The 19,207-nt window shown below is 41.3% G+C and overlaps 1 protein-coding gene across 2 annotated transcripts in view; it reads left to right on the top strand.

Moving 5' to 3' along the window:
* map7b (microtubule-associated protein 7b) overlaps nt 1-19,207 on the top strand; it is a 62,546-nt gene that overhangs the window by 37,458 nt on the left and 5,881 nt on the right. Inside the window, exons 15-20 of one of the 2 annotated variants that reach the window (XM_062044701.1) lie at nt 1,538-1,642; nt 1,725-1,775; nt 1,958-1,991; nt 2,098-2,214; nt 2,293-2,493; nt 5,323-5,564. In XM_062044701.1, coding sequence (XP_061900685.1) covers nt 1,538-1,642; nt 1,725-1,775; nt 1,958-1,991; nt 2,098-2,214; nt 2,293-2,493; nt 5,323-5,333 — 519 coding nt within the window. In that variant the 3' untranslated portion in view covers nt 5,334-5,564. Of the gene's footprint in view, nt 1-1,537; nt 1,643-1,724; nt 1,776-1,957; nt 1,992-2,097; nt 2,215-2,292; nt 2,494-5,322; nt 5,565-19,207 lie in introns of those variants that run through there. The other variant, XR_009825883.1, reaches the window with a different exon arrangement.

Raw genomic sequence — 19,207 nt, 5'->3', positions numbered from 1 at the left:
TTTCCAAGCTCAACAACACTGCCTTGCTGGCTTTAAACACACTTTAAGATGACTTAATGTATGTTTGAACGTAAACATGCTGCTCTAATAAAAAAGACACATATAAATTGGCTTTGCGACACTCCCACCGGCGCAAATGACAGTCAGCTGTTTTGGATATGATCGCTGTGGAACCTCCACCTGATGGGACAACTTTGACAAGAAAATACTTTTTGCTGTGTGTCATAAGAAAGGTACAACATTATCTTATGTTTTTAGTCCTTTTTTAACGACAAATCATGAAGTTGACTTACATGTCTTGCATCCATTTTTTTGTCTTGTGCAAGCAACTAAAAAAAACCCATGATGTAGCGTCCTCCTTGTAGTGTGTACTGATGTAAAGACAATACACACTTCATTGCAAATGTACTATATCACTATATTCATGATTAAATGCTTTATAATTCCATGAGTTTTGCAGCGTCACACGCACGTCCGTGTGCTGTATATAGATACTTAAACATACAAAAGGGTTTCCATGGCTTGTAAGTGCGTGCTGATTTTAGAAATAATGTACACTTCACAGCACATGTAATACATCACCATGTTGCTAAACATGTTATAATTCTATGAGTGTTGGGTTTCAGCAGCACAGGCGTGCATTCGCTCTTTAATAATATTCCCAGGATTCTGTGTACGTGCAGGCTGGTTTTAAAGTAGTGTACATGTCATTGTACGTCTGGTATATCAATATAAACATAATAGAGGTGTAATTAGACTTAGACTTAGACTTCCTTTTTATTGTCATTCAAATTTGAACTTTACAGCACAGAAAAGAACGAAATTTCGTTACATAAGCTCATGGTAGTGCAGGATAAAAAAGCAATAAGGTGCATATATAAATAAATATATATATAAAATAAATAAATATAAATAAATAAATAGATTACTGTACAGATAAATATATTGTACTTTTTCACATGAGTCCACGTTTATGGATGTATGTTATATTGTCTTTTTTATTCCAGCGAGTTAATCCATTTAGGGGGGAGTTGAGGGGATAATTTAATTATGATGCGTTCAAGAGTCTTACGGCTTGAGGGAAGAAGCTGTTACAGAACCTGGAGGTTCTGCTTCGGAGGCTGCAGAACCTCTTTCTAGAGTCCAGCAGTGAAAACAGTCCTTGGTGGGGATGGGAGGAGTCTGCAGATTTTCTGAGCCCTGGTCAGGCAGTGGCTTTTTGCGATCTCCTGGATAGGAGGAAGAGGAGTCCTGATGATCTTTTCCGCCGTCCTCACCACTCTCTGGAGAGACTTCCACCAATGCCACCAAGTCAGCTATTGCTGCTTTTTTCAAGCCTCTGATTGGATAAAATGTGCATGACAGCAGGTGTATGCGTTTGTGTGTAGAAATAAACAGTTTTGAAACCACACTTGTGTGGATGGAGATTGTTTTAACTCCAAATATGTGATTGTGAAACTCTCTGTGTTCATGTGGACATGGCCTAAAACCTCACACTAAAAACCGCAACATTAATCAAACTATACCTGTTTATCAGAGAGAGGAGGAGGAGTCTCGGCAGAAAGAGGAGGCGGAGAAACTGAAGCAGGAAAGAGACAAACACTTCCAGAAGGAGGAGGCTGAGCGGCTAGAAAGAAAGAAGGTGCCTCATCCTCACATGTTTACCATATAATTTTGATTGACGTGCACCCCTAATAGCTGCTTTTTCCCCCTAATATTACTAGCGTCTGGACGAGATCATGAGGAGGACGAGACGGTCAGACACGACAGAGAAGGTAAATGTGACACTGCCGTGAACCGTCCTAAAAATGTCACTCTGACTTGTTTGATGTGGTGACACTGTTCCACGCCAGCCAGGTAGGTGGCACTAATTAAAAAGTGAGGCCTTTTTGGTAATAAAACATGTTTGGCATAGGTACTAAATGACTAAATATATTATTTTATTTTCTGTCTCTAGAAAGTCACGCCCAGCAAGAACAGTGACAGCACAGGTAACACAACACAACACAATCTTTGTATCACTCATACAACATTACAACACAGCCCAGATTAGTGTTACACATTTATATTAGTTTTTTTTCCTCCTCTCACCATTAGTGGCCGCCGCCTCTCCCGGCCCATCTGAAGGAACACCGCCTACCTCCCTTCATGGCAACGGCAACGGATGCCCACCTGACCCCAACAGCAGCCCTTCCACACCTCCTCTGCAGAGGTACACACACGTCCACATTAAGGCCAGTGAACACTGTCTTTGTCGTCTGCCAAAATATACTTTGTTTTCTTTCTCCTGGTCGCCGCCTTCATGTCTCAGGGAGAACGGTGAGATTGAGGAGGTGATTGAACCACCTTCGCATTCCAGGTTGACTCCTCCTCCTAGTATAGACGACAAGGAGGAGGATCAGCAGCAGCAGGGAGAGGTCATGGCATTCCGGGAGAACGGCCTTCCGAAGCCTCTGATTGTTGTGGACGATATTTCGGCCCAGCAGGGAGCAGGTTAGTGTCCAATGAATCATCAATGAGCTCAGTATTTTTCATACATTGATTTTTTTTGGCGGCCACAAAAAGATTTGGTGCTACTCTTTCATCCATAAACACATCAGAATCAGAATCAGAATCAGAATAGTTTTATTGCCATTGTTTGAGAACGGGTTCACAAACTAGGAATTTTTCTTGGTGAAAGCAAGCATTATAATGGGACTGCATTGTGAATATAACTCTGTACCTCAGTTTATTAACATAACGCATAGTTAGGGACGGTTACCAAATCTGGTACTTTTTTTGGCACCAACTACATCCGGCAGGTCCTACCAGGCACAGATTCACGTTAAATCAAAATATGCCATGTTACTGTAACTGGGTTGTGTGTGACATAACTCCCAGTTCCCAACTCTTTGCACTTTGGTGATCACTCCAGCAGCACTGAGAGCGGAATCAGCCAAACTACCTCTAGATCAGTGGTTCTCAACCTTTTTTCAGTGATGTACCCCCTGTGAAATTTTTTTTAATTCAAGTACCCCCTAATCAGAGCAAAGCATTTTTGGTTGAAAAAAAGAAATACAGAAGTAAAATACAGCACTATGTCATCAGTTTCTGATTTATTAAATTGTATAACAGTGCAAAATATTGCTCATTTGTCGTGTTTTTTCTTGAACTATTTGGAAAAAAAGATAAAAATAACTAAAAACTTGTTAAAAAATAAACAAGTGATTCAATTATAAATAAAGATTTCTACACATAGAAGTAATCATCAACTTAAAGTGCCCTGTTTGGGGATTGTAATAGAGATCCATCTGGATTCATGAACTTAATTTGAAACATTTCTTCACAAAAAAATAAATCTTTAACATCAATATTTATGGAACATGTCCACAGAAAATCTAGCTGTCAACACTGAATATTGCATTGTTGCATTTCTTTTCACAGTTCTTTTTGACAGACATTTTTTAAAAATCTCACATACCCCTTGGCATACCTTCAAGTACCCCCAGGGGTACGCGTACCCCCATTTGAGAACCACTGCTCTAGATAATGTTGATATTTTCAATGCCAACAAAGTAATAGCCTCAAAAAACAATCCAATGTATGTTAAGGCTCCACTTTTCCAAAAATGCGTTAGCTTGATGCTATCATACATTGGCTTTGCTATTGATTAGCGTTAGCGATCTTACATGGCGATTACAACACCTCCAAATTTGTTAATGAAAACTACAACTAAGATGCATGTTACAATCAAGCAGCTGGTGCATAATAAGTGCAATACTGTAATAACAGACTAGAGAGAAAAGACTAAACTGAGTAGCCAACCTTGTCATAAACTATACACTACTGCCATCTTATGTCTTGGACTTGCAACTGTAGTTGAGACTCAAAAATGTTATAATAAAACAAGATATAACAACTGGAGAGCAGTTGTTATCATAAAGTTGTTAATTGTTGCATTAAATAATATATTGTATCATTAAAAACAATTAACATTCAATAACACACACAAAAGTAACAAAAATTAGTACCGTTGAATACAAGTATTGATTCCAAGGTATCGAGAAGTGGTACCGTATCGGTTTAAATGTGAACGTTACCCATCCCTACTCACACCCACCTAATCTACCAGAGAACAAGAAGAAGAAGCAGCAGGAGGGCTCAGTATTGCCAACTTCCATCCATCCACTTTTCTACCGCTTGTCCCTTTCGGGGTCACGGGAGTTGCTGGAGCCTATCCCAGCTGCTTATTTAGCACATATCGCTTTTCTCAACAAGCTGCAGGTTTTGCTGTGCACATGTGCCGCCCTCCTTTAAAAGCACCTTGTCTTACCTGTGACATTAAAAAAAAAGACACAAAGAGTGACGAAAGGAAATTCATTTGTATTTTAAAAGATATTTGTCTGGCTTTTAATTGTTTTCGCCCGTTTTTTGCCTCTCTCACAGGGTCGGTACAAATTACACTATGGGCAATGATGCAAATTTGACAATGATGTCATGCAGCTGCCCCACTCACTGCCACATATAGATTACAGTCCTGTGGCAAACACTTCGGAGGTTATTATAGACTTCTTCATCTTAACTACCGTATTTTTCGGAGTATAAGTCGCACCGGCCGAAAATGCATAATGAAGAAGGGAAAAAACATATATAAGTCGCACTGGAGTATAAGTCGCATTTTTGGGGGAAATGTATTTGATAAAACCCAACACCAAGAATAAACATTTGAAAGGCAACTTAAAATAAATAAAGAATAGTGAACAACAGGCTGAATAAGTGTATGTTATATGAGGCATAAATAACCAACTGAGAACGTGCCTGGTATGTTAACGTAACATATTATGGTAAGAGTCATTCAAATAACTATAACATATAGAACATGCTATACGTTTACCAAACAATCTGTCACTCCTAATCGCTAAATCCCATGAAATCTTATACGTCTAGTCTCTTACTTGAATGAGCTAAATAATATTTGATATTTTACGGTAATGTGTTAATAATTTCACACATAAGTCGCTCCTGAGTATAAGTCGCACCCCCGGCCAAACTATGAAAAAAACTGCGACTTAGTCCGAAAAATACGGTAATTCACCTTAACGAGACATTTTGGACAATTGTACCCTTCCAACCTGGTGGCAACAGTTAGCAGAAGGCCATTTTCTGTTCCCCAGTTCATAAACAAGCTCTGCATTTGTATACTTGGATGGGTTTGGCGTGGAAGGCCATCTCTGAAAAAGATGTAGAAATACTGTTCTACTTTCATAGCGTAGGGATTTATCTCCCTCTAGTGGACGGAAGAGAATAGCATCTATTTTATGTCTTTATTCCCTCTATCCTTAGACGTGGCCTGATGGTGTCGTAGGACGACGTGATCCAGCTGCAGAGAGCCAGAAAGAGAGACTGTTTGTTTGCAGAGATTTATGTGGAATCAAGACTTTCTAGACGGGCTCTTTTTCCGCCATTGCTGACCCCTGCAAAGAGACACAACAGCAAGCACCCGTTTTGTTTCCCCCCCAAAGATGGTGACTCTAAAGATCGACCCCATTAAACATCTCAGGAGAGGAATGCTTCTGCTCACATGAGATGAGTGTGGCTATATGTTTTCTGTTCTCCCTCATTCTGAAATAACTGCCAGATGAGCTGTAAAGTCTTTAATTGTGAAAACTAGGTGTTTTGTTTTTTTTGTCTTTCTTTTGCTTAAGACACTCTGATCAGCGACAGGAGGGTCAGGACTGTCACTGGACTTCTCATTTATCCAATCCAACTATATTTGTACAGCACTTTAAAAAACAGTGGACCAAATCCTCTACAGATAAATAATTAAAAGGCAACAAAAATAAACAGCTGAAACACACCTAAACATTTAAAACATAAAAACTTGAATAAAACAACAAAAAAGCCAAACTAAAAACAAATAAAATGGAAACAATAAAAAAAACGAATCTACAAACAAATAAAATACCATATGAGTAAGGATAAAAATAACTTTAAAAGTGCCAAAGAAAAGACATGTTTAATAAGAGCTTTAAAAACAGACAGGTAGGGCAGGGCCAGTCTATTTAGGCATTTAAAAATATACATCCTTTAAAAATGAATTGCAGCCAGTGGAGAGAAGCTAAAATGGGGGGAATGTGCACGTATTTACAAGTCCCAGTTAAAAGACGTAAAGTGCATTAGAGTTGTGGCGGCCAGTAGACGCTCCTAAGGGATGTGGGTGTGTCAGTCTGGTGTGTGCTCCTTTTGAGCTTTGATTTCAAAATATTATTCAGATGTAATATTTGATTCACCCAAATATGAAGCACCTGGCAGGACAGGACGCGCTCTGGAAATAATAGCATCCACAGTTTTCTCTCTTCTCTCCAAGCGCTCGTCTGCACCATGCTGGTTTTGGTTGAATGACTAATTATGTTACCTTCATTTTACACTTTTTTTTTAGTTTGCAGGGAACACTCCAAACCGTTTGGGGGTTAGTCCTCAGTCTGGGCTTTTGTTTTGTTGTTTAGCTGGTCGCCAATTTGTTAATATTGTAGTTGAGTGTGTTGTTGCTACTTCTCAGGAAGCCTTGGATGCCTGCACTAAAGAGCGGCTGCTCCCAACTACTGAGTGTTATTCCGTAACCGTGATTGGTCACAGGAGAACTGAAACTGCAGTACAAGCTAAATTGCTGGAGTTGGGTTTAATTGAACAAACTGATTCTTCTTCAAGTAAGGTTTAAATTTTGAGCAGCAAAACTAAATGTTGATGTTGAGAAAATGGAAGACGGATTGGAATTTTAAAAAAGAAATGACATTTTGACATAACTTGAGGTTGTTGCCATCATTCAATGAGCATTTTTTGTTTTATTTTTTGATGTGTATTTCTGGCCTTGTCAACCCCTCCCGGGCAGGAGGACAGCACGGCAGTGCGGCTGGATCCAAAGAGACGTCAGAGACGCTCTGCTGAACAAAACGTTGTTTTATTACAAGCGAGTGTCATTATACAGGTCTGCAGTACCTGGAGGAGCTCAGGTCAAAAATGAAGGACTCCTGATTTGAAGGAGCCAAACCACCTTCTTATATTCCTTCTTTTTCTGTCTGTGTGTGTGTTAATTCAGGATAGTGCAACCTGACCATGTAAGGAGATGTTCATGTGTAAGTGAGTGGGAAGACATCAGATGTATACCATAACTTGTAGGTTGACGTTAAGATAAGCATGGAATCTCTCCTCCATGATAGAGCTATAACTTTTGCATTCCGAAGCCTGGTATTATTGCTTCTTCTCGTGAGAGAGCTAATTCCAGTCCATATGCGAATGTCCAACTAAGGCTCCTAAATTTATTACAGGCTCAACCATTATTTACTTAAACCTGGCGGTTCGCTTTCTCTAAGTTGAATATAAACATTCAACACATGTAGAACATAATGAGTTAATTAATTCACTTAGGTTTGAAAGAGAGTCTTCAGTTAGAGGTTTGTCAGATGATCTTTGTGCATTGATGTTTCAGTGTGTCCTTACAGGGAAAGCCCAAAAAGCTTATTTGTCTTTACCAACGGAAGACGGCTTCAGCTACAGTAAAAAAAAGCCTACAAACTTAAAGCCTATGAACTTGTTTCAGAGGCGTATCAACAGCGTTTTTGGGTCCCGTGACAAGATTTGACGGACAAACACACATTGTTTGCCAGAGACCTTTATAACGCTGGATGTCTGCACTTTCTATTGCAACGTCAGCCTTTGTAAACTGATAAGTGTTGGAGAAACAGATCACTTTTTAAAAGTGTTACTGCATCATCAGAAGCCTGGTCAGCCTGTGTGGCCACCCGAGCAATGGCTAAGTTAAGGCCACAGAGTTTGTCGGAACCAGTGCCTGGATATTTGGAAGTTCCATCTTTGTCTGATTTCCCTTTGTCCGTGTCACCGGAGGATTTAGAATATGAGCAGCAGAGTGACACGTCTCTGAAAGAATGTTTTGATTGTGTTGTCTGCTGCTGAAGTGGTTACTAGTTTATACACTAAAAGTGTTAAGAAGATCGGTCTGTCTTTGTGAGGACTGTGTTCTTTAACTTGTGGTGCCGGTTAAGTTCGTCCGCAGGTCATAATAATAGCCCATGATTAAAGTAAACACTTTGGTGTTAAGAAAACCCATCATGTTTTGGGCTTTGCATAAAGCATCTGCTTATGTAGAGACTCGTCGGGAACGTCAGTTGACAGGAAGGCCAAATACGAAAATACTGTAAAGCCTGCTCCGTTGCAGCCTATTCCAGCTGTAAGTGAGCAGTTTGAACATCTCATTGAAGACTGTGTGGGGCTTTTACCTTGTGCAAAGTCTGGGTGTAGGTTCATCCTCAGTTATGAGGCTGTGCACCAGATATCCTGGTAAGCAAGGCAGTGGGAAAGGCATTGTCACAGTTTATTTCAATATTTGGCATCCAAAAGACAATTCAGAGTGACCAAGGGTCAAAAACTTTGTCACAGCTCTGTCCCCTAGAGGGGTGGAGGTTACCCACATATGCGGTCCTCTCCAAGGTTTCTCATAGTCATTCACATCGACGTCCCACTGGGGTGAGTTTTTCCTTGCCCGTATGTGGGCTCTGTACCGAGGATGTCGTTGTGGCTTGTGCAGCCCTTTGAGACACTTGTGATTTAGGGCTATATAAATAAACATTGATTGATTGATTGATTAAACTACTAAAACTATTCAAGATAAGTCAAATCTAGTCCATAGTCTACAACATACAATGTTGGGAAGCTTTGGAACGGTTTCACCAAACTCTTAAGTCTCTCCTCAGGGTGTACTGCACAGAGATGAGAACAGACAGGGAACAGGGGCTTCCATGGCTTATGGCTGCGAGGGAGGCTTTTCTCAAGAGCACAGGTTTGAGCCCCATTGTCTTGGTGTTTAGCTGTAAGGTACGTGGTCCTTTATTTTCAAGGACAATTGGGTTGATAGTGAGCATCTAAAAACCTGATTGACTTTGTTGTTTACAACAACAAGAATTCAGTACAGGATACCTGGTTTTGGCTCATGCCTGTGGTAGAAAGTACACATCCTTTTACTGTGACTGATAAGATTTCACTTTTGAACTATTTTATTGCAGCAACTGTGTCGTGTTACCTTCTGAAACCATGTTACAGCCAACTGATGCTGTTGCAGTAAAGGATGATGTGCGTCCAATGCGAGCTGTCGGTGCTGTGTTTTTGCAAGAGGCCAATGGGTTGCCCAAGCATGGCAAGAGTTTGCTACAAGGAATTCTGCATCTCTTTGTGATTTGGAAAAGCTCTTGTCTTGAGATGTAAATGCCTTAAGTTAGCTGATTTGGTGCGTAAGTATCGTCCTTGTTTGGAGACACTCCTTCACACAATAATTGGATAGAGCATGACACTTAGGCAGTGACCTCTTTGAGGTCAGTTACTTGCAGTAACTCAGAAATAAAATTACTGTTTTCTCATCTAGCTGACTGTCTTCATGTATATTGGTAGACTTCAGAAATGTACTTACCGATTGGTTGGTTGACTTACCGAATGGATAACTGTATTGACCAGGTTGGTTCTGTCAGATGTGTCAGTGGAATCAACATATTAAAAGGCTATTGACAAGTGCCTTTGTCTCAGCACTCCCCGGGCATTTCTGCTTTTATCACATTGGGTTTTTACTCATAAGTTGTCATGCCGTTTGCTTTTTTAAAAAAAATGCTCCAGCAACATTCCGTGTAGTGTCAGAGTTGGATGGCTGCTCAGTTTATTTAGATGATGCTGTGTTATCGATACATGGTATGCTCATCTTCAGCGTATCCATGCATCGTTTGACCAAATGACTAAAGCACATTTCACTACTAACTTAGCTAAATGTGATTATGGAAGGGGAATTGTTGCATTCTTTGGCCGTGTTGTGGGGCTAAAGTTATGGCACTTCTTCATTATCCACGGCCGACCACCAAGAAATAACTTGATGTGTATTTCTGGTCTTGTCACCCCCACCCGGGCAGAGGTGCAACATGGCAGTGCGGCTGGATCAAAAGAGACGTCGGAGACGCTTTGCTGAACCAAAAGTTGCTTTGTTACAAGCGAGCATCATTATACAGGACTGCAGTACCTGGAGTAGGTCAAGTCAAAAAAAATTAGGCACTCCTAACTTGGAGGAGCCGAACCAGTCTTATATTCCTTCATTCGCTGTCTGGGTGTGTGTTAATTCAGGAGAGTACAACCTGACCATGTAAGGAGATGTTCATGTGTAAGTAAAACTCTATATGTTGTAACTTAAAAGTTGACATGGAGTTTCTCCTCCAGGATAGAGCTATCACTTTTGCATTGCGAAGTCTGAATTTATTGCCTCTTCTCGTGAGAGTTAGCCCAGTCCACATGTGAATGTCCAACTAAGGCTCCTTAATTTACTATGGACTCAATTATTATTTACTTAAACCTCGTGGTTCGCTTTCTCCAAGTTGAATATAAACATTCACCATATGTTTAACATAATCAATTAATTCACTTCAAACTCCAATGTTTTTCAGGGTTGGTAGGAACTTTTCCACCCTGGGTCTTACATATTGGATGCCGCAAAATATATGAAGTCCCATAAAGCCTCAGCATGGACAGCCTGCAGTAAGCTACATAAGTTATGGCACTCGACCATCGGTAATGAGACAAAAATTTTCATCTTTAGAACGCTGACAGAGCCTATTCTCCTCCATTGCGCAGAAACGTAGACTCTCACCACACAACAGAAGTGCCTGGACGGAGGTTACACCAACTTACTCAGACGCATCCAAAAGGTCCACATGTTACCTTAGAGCGTATATACGGAGATATTAAGCTACTATCTCAGAAGGTTGCTAAGCAGAGGCTATCGTGCCACTGGGGAGATCATTCAGCCACTACTGCTGTAGAAACCCGGCGGCCCAGTTCGCTACATAGGCTTCACCTTCCCAGATGTACTATCAAAGGATGCAGGTCTCGATAAACAGGACCTCTCCGTGCCATGGCAAACCGCAAAGTGTGGCGGCGTGTAATCAAGTGCGCCCGGCCCTCACGGTCACCCGATGATGATGATCCAGGACTAGCTGGCAGCTGCGGTGTGCTCAAACAACCACCAAGTACTGTCTGTGAGCAGACAATAATGTATTTTTTATTTTTCTTTCGGACTTATCAGGTTGGTAGTGCATTCTTCACTCACGTTTAAAGTGAGAGATGAAGAAAAGTCTGCAATGTCCTCTTATGCTCCTATTTTTGTCCTACAAACCCCGTTTCCATATGAGTTGGGAAATTGTGTTAGATGTAAATATAAACAGAATACAATGATTTGCAAATCCTTTTCAACCCATATTCAATTGAATGCACTACAAAGACAAGATATTTGATGTTCAAACTCATAAAGTTTTTTTTTTTTTTTGCAAATAATAACTTAGAATTTCATGGCTGCAACACGTGCCAAAAATAGTTGGGAAAGGGCATGTTCACCACTGTGTTACATCACCTTTCCTTTTAACAACACTCAATAAATGATTGGGAACTGAGGAAACTAATTGTTGAAGCCTTTAAAGTGGAATTCTTTCCCATTCTTGTTTTATGTAGAGCTTCAGTCTTTCAGCAGTCCGGGGTCTCCGCTGTCATATTTTACGCTTCATAGTGCGCCACACATTTTCGATGGGAGACAGGTCTGGACTGCAGAAAGTACCCGCACTCTTTTTTTACGAAGCCACGCCGTTGTAACACGTGCTGAATGGGGCTTGGCATTGTCTTGCTGAAATAAGCAGGGGCGTCCATGAGTAAGACGGCGCTTAGATGGCAGCATATGTTGTTCCAAAACCTGTATGTACCTTTCAGCATTAATGGTGCCTTCACAGATGTGTAAGTTACCCATGCCTTGGGCACTAATACACCCCCATACCATCACAGATGCTGGCTTTTCAACTTTGCGTCGATAACAGTCTGGATGGTTCGCTTCCCCTTTGGTCCGGATGATACGATGTCAAATATTTCCAAAAACATTTTGGAATGTGGACTCGTCAGACCACAGAACACTTTTCCACTTTGCATGAGTCCATCTTAGATGATCTTGGGCCCAGAGAAGCCGGCGGCGTTTCTGGATGTTGTTGATAAATGGCTTTCGCTTTGCATAGTAGAGCAACTTGCACTTACAGATGTAGCGACCAACTGTATTTAGTGACAGTGTTTTTTTGAAGTGTTCCTGAGCCCATGTGGTGATATCCTTTAGATATTGATGTCGGTTTTTGATACAGTGCCGTCTGAGAGATTGAAGGTGACGGTCATTCAATGTTGGTTTCCGGCCATGCCGCTTACGTGGAGTGATTTCTCCAGATTCTCTGAACCTTTTGATGATATTATGGACCGTAGATGTTGAAATCCCTAAATTTCTTGCAATTGCACTTTGAGAAATGTTGTTCTTAAACTGTTTGACTATTTGCTCACGCAGTCGTGGACAAAGGGGTGTACCTCGCCCCATCCTTTCTTTTGAAAGACTGAGCATTTTTTGGGAAGCTGTTTTTATACCCAATCATGGCACCCACCTCTTCCCAATTAGCCTGCACACCTGTGGGATGTTCCAAATAAGTGTTTGATGAGCATTCCTCAACTTTATCAGTATTTATTGCCACCTTTCCCAACTTCTTTGTCACGTGTTGCTGGCATCAACAGTTCAATCAATCAATCAATGTTTATTTATATAGCCCTAAATCACAGGTGTCTCAAAGGGCTGTACAAGCCACAACGACATCCTCGGTGTCGCGTGGGTCTGACATAATATTGTGAAAGTCCAACACATCAGCGAAAGTCCAGTCCATGGTGGGGCCAGCGGGAACCATCCCGAGCGGAGACGGGTCAGCAGCGTAGAGATGTCCCCATCTGATGGACAGGCTAGCGGTCCACCCCGGAGCAGAGTAGAAAAGAAAAGAAAAGAAACGGCAGATCAACTGGTCTAAAAAGGGAGTCTATTTAAAGGCTAGAGTATACAAATGAGTTTTAAGATGAGACTTAAATGCTTCTACTGAGGTAGCATCTCTAACTTTTACCGGGAGGGCATTCCATAGTATTGGAGCCCGAATAGAAAACGCTCTATAGCCCGCAGACTTTTTTTGGGCTCTGGGAATCACTAATAAGCCGGAGTTCTTTGAACGCAGATTTCTTGCCGGGACATATGGTACAATACAATCGGCAAGATAGGCAGGAGCTTGACCGTGTAGTATTTTATACGTAAGTAGTAAAACCTTAAAGTCGCATCTTAGGTGCACAGGAAGCCAGTGCAGGTGAGCCAGTATAGGCGTAATATGATCAAACTTTCTTGTTTTTGTCAAAAGTCTAGCAGCCGCATTTTGTACCAACTGTAATCTTTTAATGCTAGACATAGGGAGGCCCGAAAATAAAACGTTACAGTAATCGAGACGAGATGTAACGAACGCATGAATAATGATCTCAGCATCGCTTGTGGACAAAATGGAACGAATTTTAGCGATATTACGGAGATGAAAGAAGGCCGTTTTAGTAACACTCTTAATGTGTGACTCAAACGAGAGAGTTGGGTCGAAGATAATACCCAGATTCTTTACCGAGTCGCCTTGTTTAATTGTTTGGTTGTCAAATGTTAAGGTGGTATTATTAAATAGATGTCGGTGTTGAGCAGGACCGATAATCAGCATTTCCGTTTTCTTAGCGTTGAGTTGCAAAAAGTTAGCGGACATCCATTGTTTAATTTCATTAAGACACGCCTCCAGCTGACTACAATCCGGCGTGTTGGTCAGCTTTAGGGGCATGTAGAGTTGGGTGTCATCAGCATAACAGTGAAAGCTAACACCGTATTTGCGTATAATGTCACCCAGCGGCAGCATGTAAATACTAAAGAGTGCAGGGCCAAGAACCGAACCCTGGGGAACTCCGCACGTTACCTTAACATAGTCCGAGGTCACATTGTTATGGGAGACACACTGCATCCTGTCCGTAAGATAAGAGTTAAACCAAGACAAGGCTAAGTCTGACATACCAATACGTGTTTTGATACGCTCTAATAAAATATTATGATCAACAGTATCGAAAGCGGCGCTAAGATCAAGAAGCAGCAACATACATGACGCATCAGAATCCATTGTTAGCAATAGATCATTAGTCATTTTTGCGAGGGCTGTCTCCGTAGAGTGATTTGCCCTGAAACCGGATTGAAAAGGTTCACAGAGATTGTTAGACGCTAAGTGTTCATTTAGCTGCTGTGCGACAATTTTTTCGAGAATTTTCGAGATAAACGGTAGGTGGGACACCGGCCGGTAGTTCACCATGAGGTCAGGATCGAGGTTAGGTCTTTTGAGTAGAGGATGAATAACCGCTTTTTTGAATGCTAGAGGAACAGTACCAGAGGAAAGTGATAAGTTTATAATATTTAACACTGATGGACCTAATAAAACAAAAAGCTCCTTGATAAGTTTCCCAGGAATTGGGTCAAGTAGACATGTTGTTTGTTTTGTCCCATTTACACATTTTAACAATTCCTCCAATGTTATTTCATCAAAGAGAGAGAAACTATTTTGGAGGGCAATGTCCGTCGTATATACCGTCGTATCTGTGTTAATAGAACCCAGTTGTAGCTGAGATGCATTGTCTTTAATCTCTTTTCTAATGACTTCAATTTTCTTATTAAAGAAATTCATAAAGTCATCTGCTGAGTGGGTGGAGCTACTGGGAGGAGTCCCTTGTTGGGTTAGCGATGCTACTGTACTAAACAAAAATTTAGGATCATTTTTGTTGAGGTGGATGAGATTTGAGTAATATTTAGCTTTAGCTGAGGTAAGCATGCGTTTATAAGTTATTAAACTATCACTCCATGCTTGATGGAAAACCTCAAGTTTAGTCGCACGCCATTTGCGTTCCAGCTTTCTACATGATAATTTCTGGGCTTTAGTTTCTTCTGTAAACCATGGGGTGCGCCTTTTAGGGGCCCTTTTTAGCTTTAGCGGTGCTACACTATCAATGGTGTCGCGCAGGGCGTCGTTAAAGCTGTTAGTGAGGTTATCAATAGAGCCCACATAATTTGGGAAAGGTGCCATTACTGAAGGCAGTAGGTCAGTAAGAGTCGTCGTTGTGGCAGTATTAATGTTGCGGCTGCTATAGTAGTTATTATTATTATTATTAGTTTGTTGACAATGAGTCAGAACTTCGAATTTTATAAGGTAATGATCGGACATTACTTTAGTGTACGGGAGTATCGTAACTTTAGAGGTGGTGACACCCCTGACAAGCACTAGATCTATCGTATTACCATTGCGATGCGTGGGTTCATTTATTATTTGTGTAAGACCACAGCTATCAATTATAGTCTGGAGCGCCACGCATGGAGGGTCCGATGGGGTATTCATATGGATGTTAAAGTCTCCCATTATGATTATATTGTCGGCGTGCGTCACTAGATCAGCAACGAACTCTGAAAATTCATTGATAAAGTCCGAATAGGGCCCTGGGGGGCGGTAGATGACAGCCAGGTGCAGAGGCAACGGTGTGACAAACCTCACAGTAAGCACCTCAAACGAGTTATATTTATTATTTAGGTCCGAGGTAAGGCTAAAGTTTTTGTTGTATATTAGTGCAACACCCCCACCCCTTTTAATGGGGCGGGCAATATGCGTTCCCGTATAGCCAGGAGGAGACGCCTCACCCAGCGCAAAAAAATCGTCTGGTTTGAGCCAGGTCTCGGCTAGACCAACGACATCAAGATTGTTGTCTCTGATGACTTCATTAACTAATAACGTTTTGGAAGACAATGACCTTATGTTTAAAAAGCCCATATTATAGGTAGTGGGCTGTTTTGAGGAGTTTTTGTTGAAAGTATCCGTAGTAGCAATATTAATAATGTTACGTTTATTATGCATAGTGCACTTTAAATAATTTCGATCATATCTAGGAATTGATATGACAGGAATTTTTAGATTGTTTGCCACCTCAGTAAAATGCATGTCCACCTCTGACGCAGAAAAAACATTATGTGAGTTGTATATTATTCTAGAAGAATTGCTATGTGTGCAGGGATTATCCAGCCTGGCGCTGGCTAGTTCTAGCTTAACAGACTCCTTATTAGCGCTTGTTTGTGGATTAGCATTTAGCTTTTTCGTTAGCCCCGCTAACAACAACGCATTTAGCTTTGTTGTTAGTCCCGCCCGACACCCCCGCTTCTGCTTCCGAGCGCATCGCTTACGTCTCTTTCGCTGACGGTCTCCGCTGGTAGTGGACGCCGCTGCTTCAAAGTCCACTGCTGGATGTAGCTCGCGAAGAATTCCCAAGCTAGCGAGCAGGTCCATCGTACACGCATCTTTCAGCCCAAAATGGCCCGATCTCTCCACATCCAGAATCGTAAGTCGGTCGTAAGTGATGACGGAGTGAACACGCTGTGAGCCAGCCATGAAATTGACTGAATTGAGGGGTATTTTTGCCAAATCGGTCTACACTTCCAGGAGCGCTCGCACGAAGCCGCTGCTCTGAAGCGCAGCCATCTTGGACGAGTTAAGGATTATTTGCAACAAACAAAAATGTTTATCAGTTTGAACATCAAATATGTTGTCTTTGTAGCATATTCAACTGAATATGGGTTGAAAATTATTTGCAAATCATTGTATTCCGTTTATATTTACATCTAACACAATTTCCCAATTCATATGGAAATGGGGTTTGTATTTCCTTAATTTGCTCAGCCAGAGTTGCTGGACATGGTTGTGACACAGTACAGCAAAGAAGTGACAACGGTGTGCGTGGCCTAGTGGTTAGAGTGTCCGCCCTGAGATCGGTAGGTCGTGAGTTCAAACCCCGGCTGAATCATACCAAAGACTATAAAAATGGGACCCATTACCTCCCTGCTTGGCACTCAGCATCAAGGGTAGGAATTGGGGGTAAAATCACCAAAAATGAATTCCGGGCGTGGCCACCGCTGCTCTTCACTGCTCCCCTCACCTCCCAGGGTGTGATCAAGGGTGATGGGTCAAATGCAGAGAATAATTTCACCACACCTAGTGTGTGTGACAATCATTGGTACTTTAACTTTAATAACGGTTTTAATGTGCTTGTGCAAAATAATTGGCTTTATTTTGGACAGTGGCCGCAGTTGAAAAAAGCTCGATTTGACAACAGCCTTTATTTGACTGTCTGGCTCCAAGTCAGACTGCATTTCTATTCCCAAGTTTGTGACTGGCGACTTGACCTTACCTTTACGAATGGATTTCATATACTGGCCGAAGTACCCAGACGTACAGGCGGTGTCCCAGTGGCACCACCAAAAACCATCACTTCTCCCTCTTTATTATTTTTTATTAAAATTTTAAAACGTAAGAGCCATTCAGGTGTTTTTTGTGAAAACAACTAAGAAAATGCTGGATGAAGGAAGTGCTTCGTCTTTTAAGAGGATCAGTCATCTTTATAACAGTAGAATGAAATGCCAAACGGAGGGAAATGAGAAGAGGGCCTAAAACTGAGCCCTGGGAGACCCCATATGAGAGAGGAGCAGAGGATCATGGCTGACACTATATACTGTATGTTACAGAAAGGTGGAGAAACACATCAGTGGCTTCTCACACTGAAAGCTTTGAGATGTAACACACCTGTGCTGCACTCAGTGTTTAAAACTAGACATGACCTGGGGTTGGACGAGCACAGTTGATGGTAAAGACGAATAAAAACCTAAGTTCAGAAAACTGAGCTTTGGGGTGAGTACTGATTCTTTTTGTTTATTTAGTGAATGTACTCATAAAATGTGACCTTTTATTTAGCGCTAATCCTAACCCTGAAAGTCTTCAGTTAACAAAGAAAAATGTCTGCTTGGACTTAAGTTTCTTCTCACTGGCTCAGCATGACTGTCAACCCGGTCAGAGCTGCACGCCACGTCCGTAAAACGTCCACTCTTATTTCAGTACTTCCGGAGACATTATTTTTGCAGCAACCATATTGGTAATTATTTGTAGAAAGCTGCTAAATGTGACGTTTTGTTGTTGCCTTACCAAGTACAAAGAACATGCCAGAAAACTAATACGGTATAAAAGGATGACTGTCAAACCTTTGCACTTCTACATGCTCCTCATGCAGTACGGCAAACAACATGTTTGGGAAGACCACTGAGCTGACAAATTGCTTAAAAACCTGCATTCTATAAATTTTGGATAAAAGTCAATATATTTTATTATAAGCCTGACCTGTTAGATTATTTTTTTTAAACTGTATTTGGCGAAAATATAAGCCTCTTTGACATGATTCTTTTTCTCTGTCAGCTAGTTTAAAATAGAACTTGTATGTCTCTATACCTGAATTCCTCAGAGTGGATTGGGCAGTTTATTTACTCTACTGCAAAGAATGCATGTGTAGATTATGGGTAAACCTAGGGATGATGTTCGAAACCGGTTCTCCCGGTTGTTCGATAAGAAAAGAACCGATTCCATGGACTCAAATCCCTTTTTGAGAACCGGTTCCCGTTATCGAGGCCACTATAGTAAAGAAAAAGAGTTGGTTCTTTATTCGAAACGCTGGGAACGAATCCCGTCTCACAGGAAATGACGTAGCTCAGTCATTAGGCGGCAGATACAGAAGCAGCAACAAGGTTTATTATATATATATACTTTTTTGTATTCTATTTTAATTACTTTGAATTTACAACCCCCTGGCGCTGTTTTGTACTGTTCTGTACTGTTTTTGTTTCTCGTCTGTTTGTAATTGAAATTTATAAATAAAGGTTTAAAAAAAAAAAAGCAGCCGCCGGAAAAAACGCCTCAAGGCATGGCTTCATTTTACAAAAAATACGACGAGGAAACGGCTATCTGCAATTATTGCCAGGCTTTGCTCTCAAGTAAGGGGGGGGGGGGAAGTACAACACGCATGATGAAACATGTTCAGGCCGTACATAACCTGAACATTTGAGAAAGGTGTTGTGGAGAAGCAGCGACAGAGATGACGAAGCACGCTCCTCTTCCTCTGCTTCAAGCTGCAGCGCCAATTCCAGTGAGAGTGCTGGTGAGTAACTAACGTTAACTGTTGCCGGTTAATTTTCATATCTCTTCACATTCAGTTAATTTCCCCCCTAATTCTATGCTGTGTCTGTCCCTCATTTTCCCTCCAGGACAAGGACATGCAGTCATTCCTGGAGGAGGCCACACTGATGGACCCCAGAAGGATGTTCCAATAGCAGCAGAAGTGCACTTTTTGGAGAGCTGTATTTTCAGTTTTGTGCCCAAGGGACTGATTTTATTTAACACTATAGTATTATTTATACACCTATAGT

This window comes from Entelurus aequoreus, linkage group LG04 (genome assembly GCF_033978785.1).
Source record: "Entelurus aequoreus isolate RoL-2023_Sb linkage group LG04, RoL_Eaeq_v1.1, whole genome shotgun sequence".
Taxonomy (NCBI): Eukaryota; Metazoa; Chordata; class Actinopteri; order Syngnathiformes; family Syngnathidae; genus Entelurus; species Entelurus aequoreus.
The sequence above is the reverse complement of the archived record's forward strand: the minus strand, read 5'-3'. Positions and strand labels throughout refer to the sequence as shown.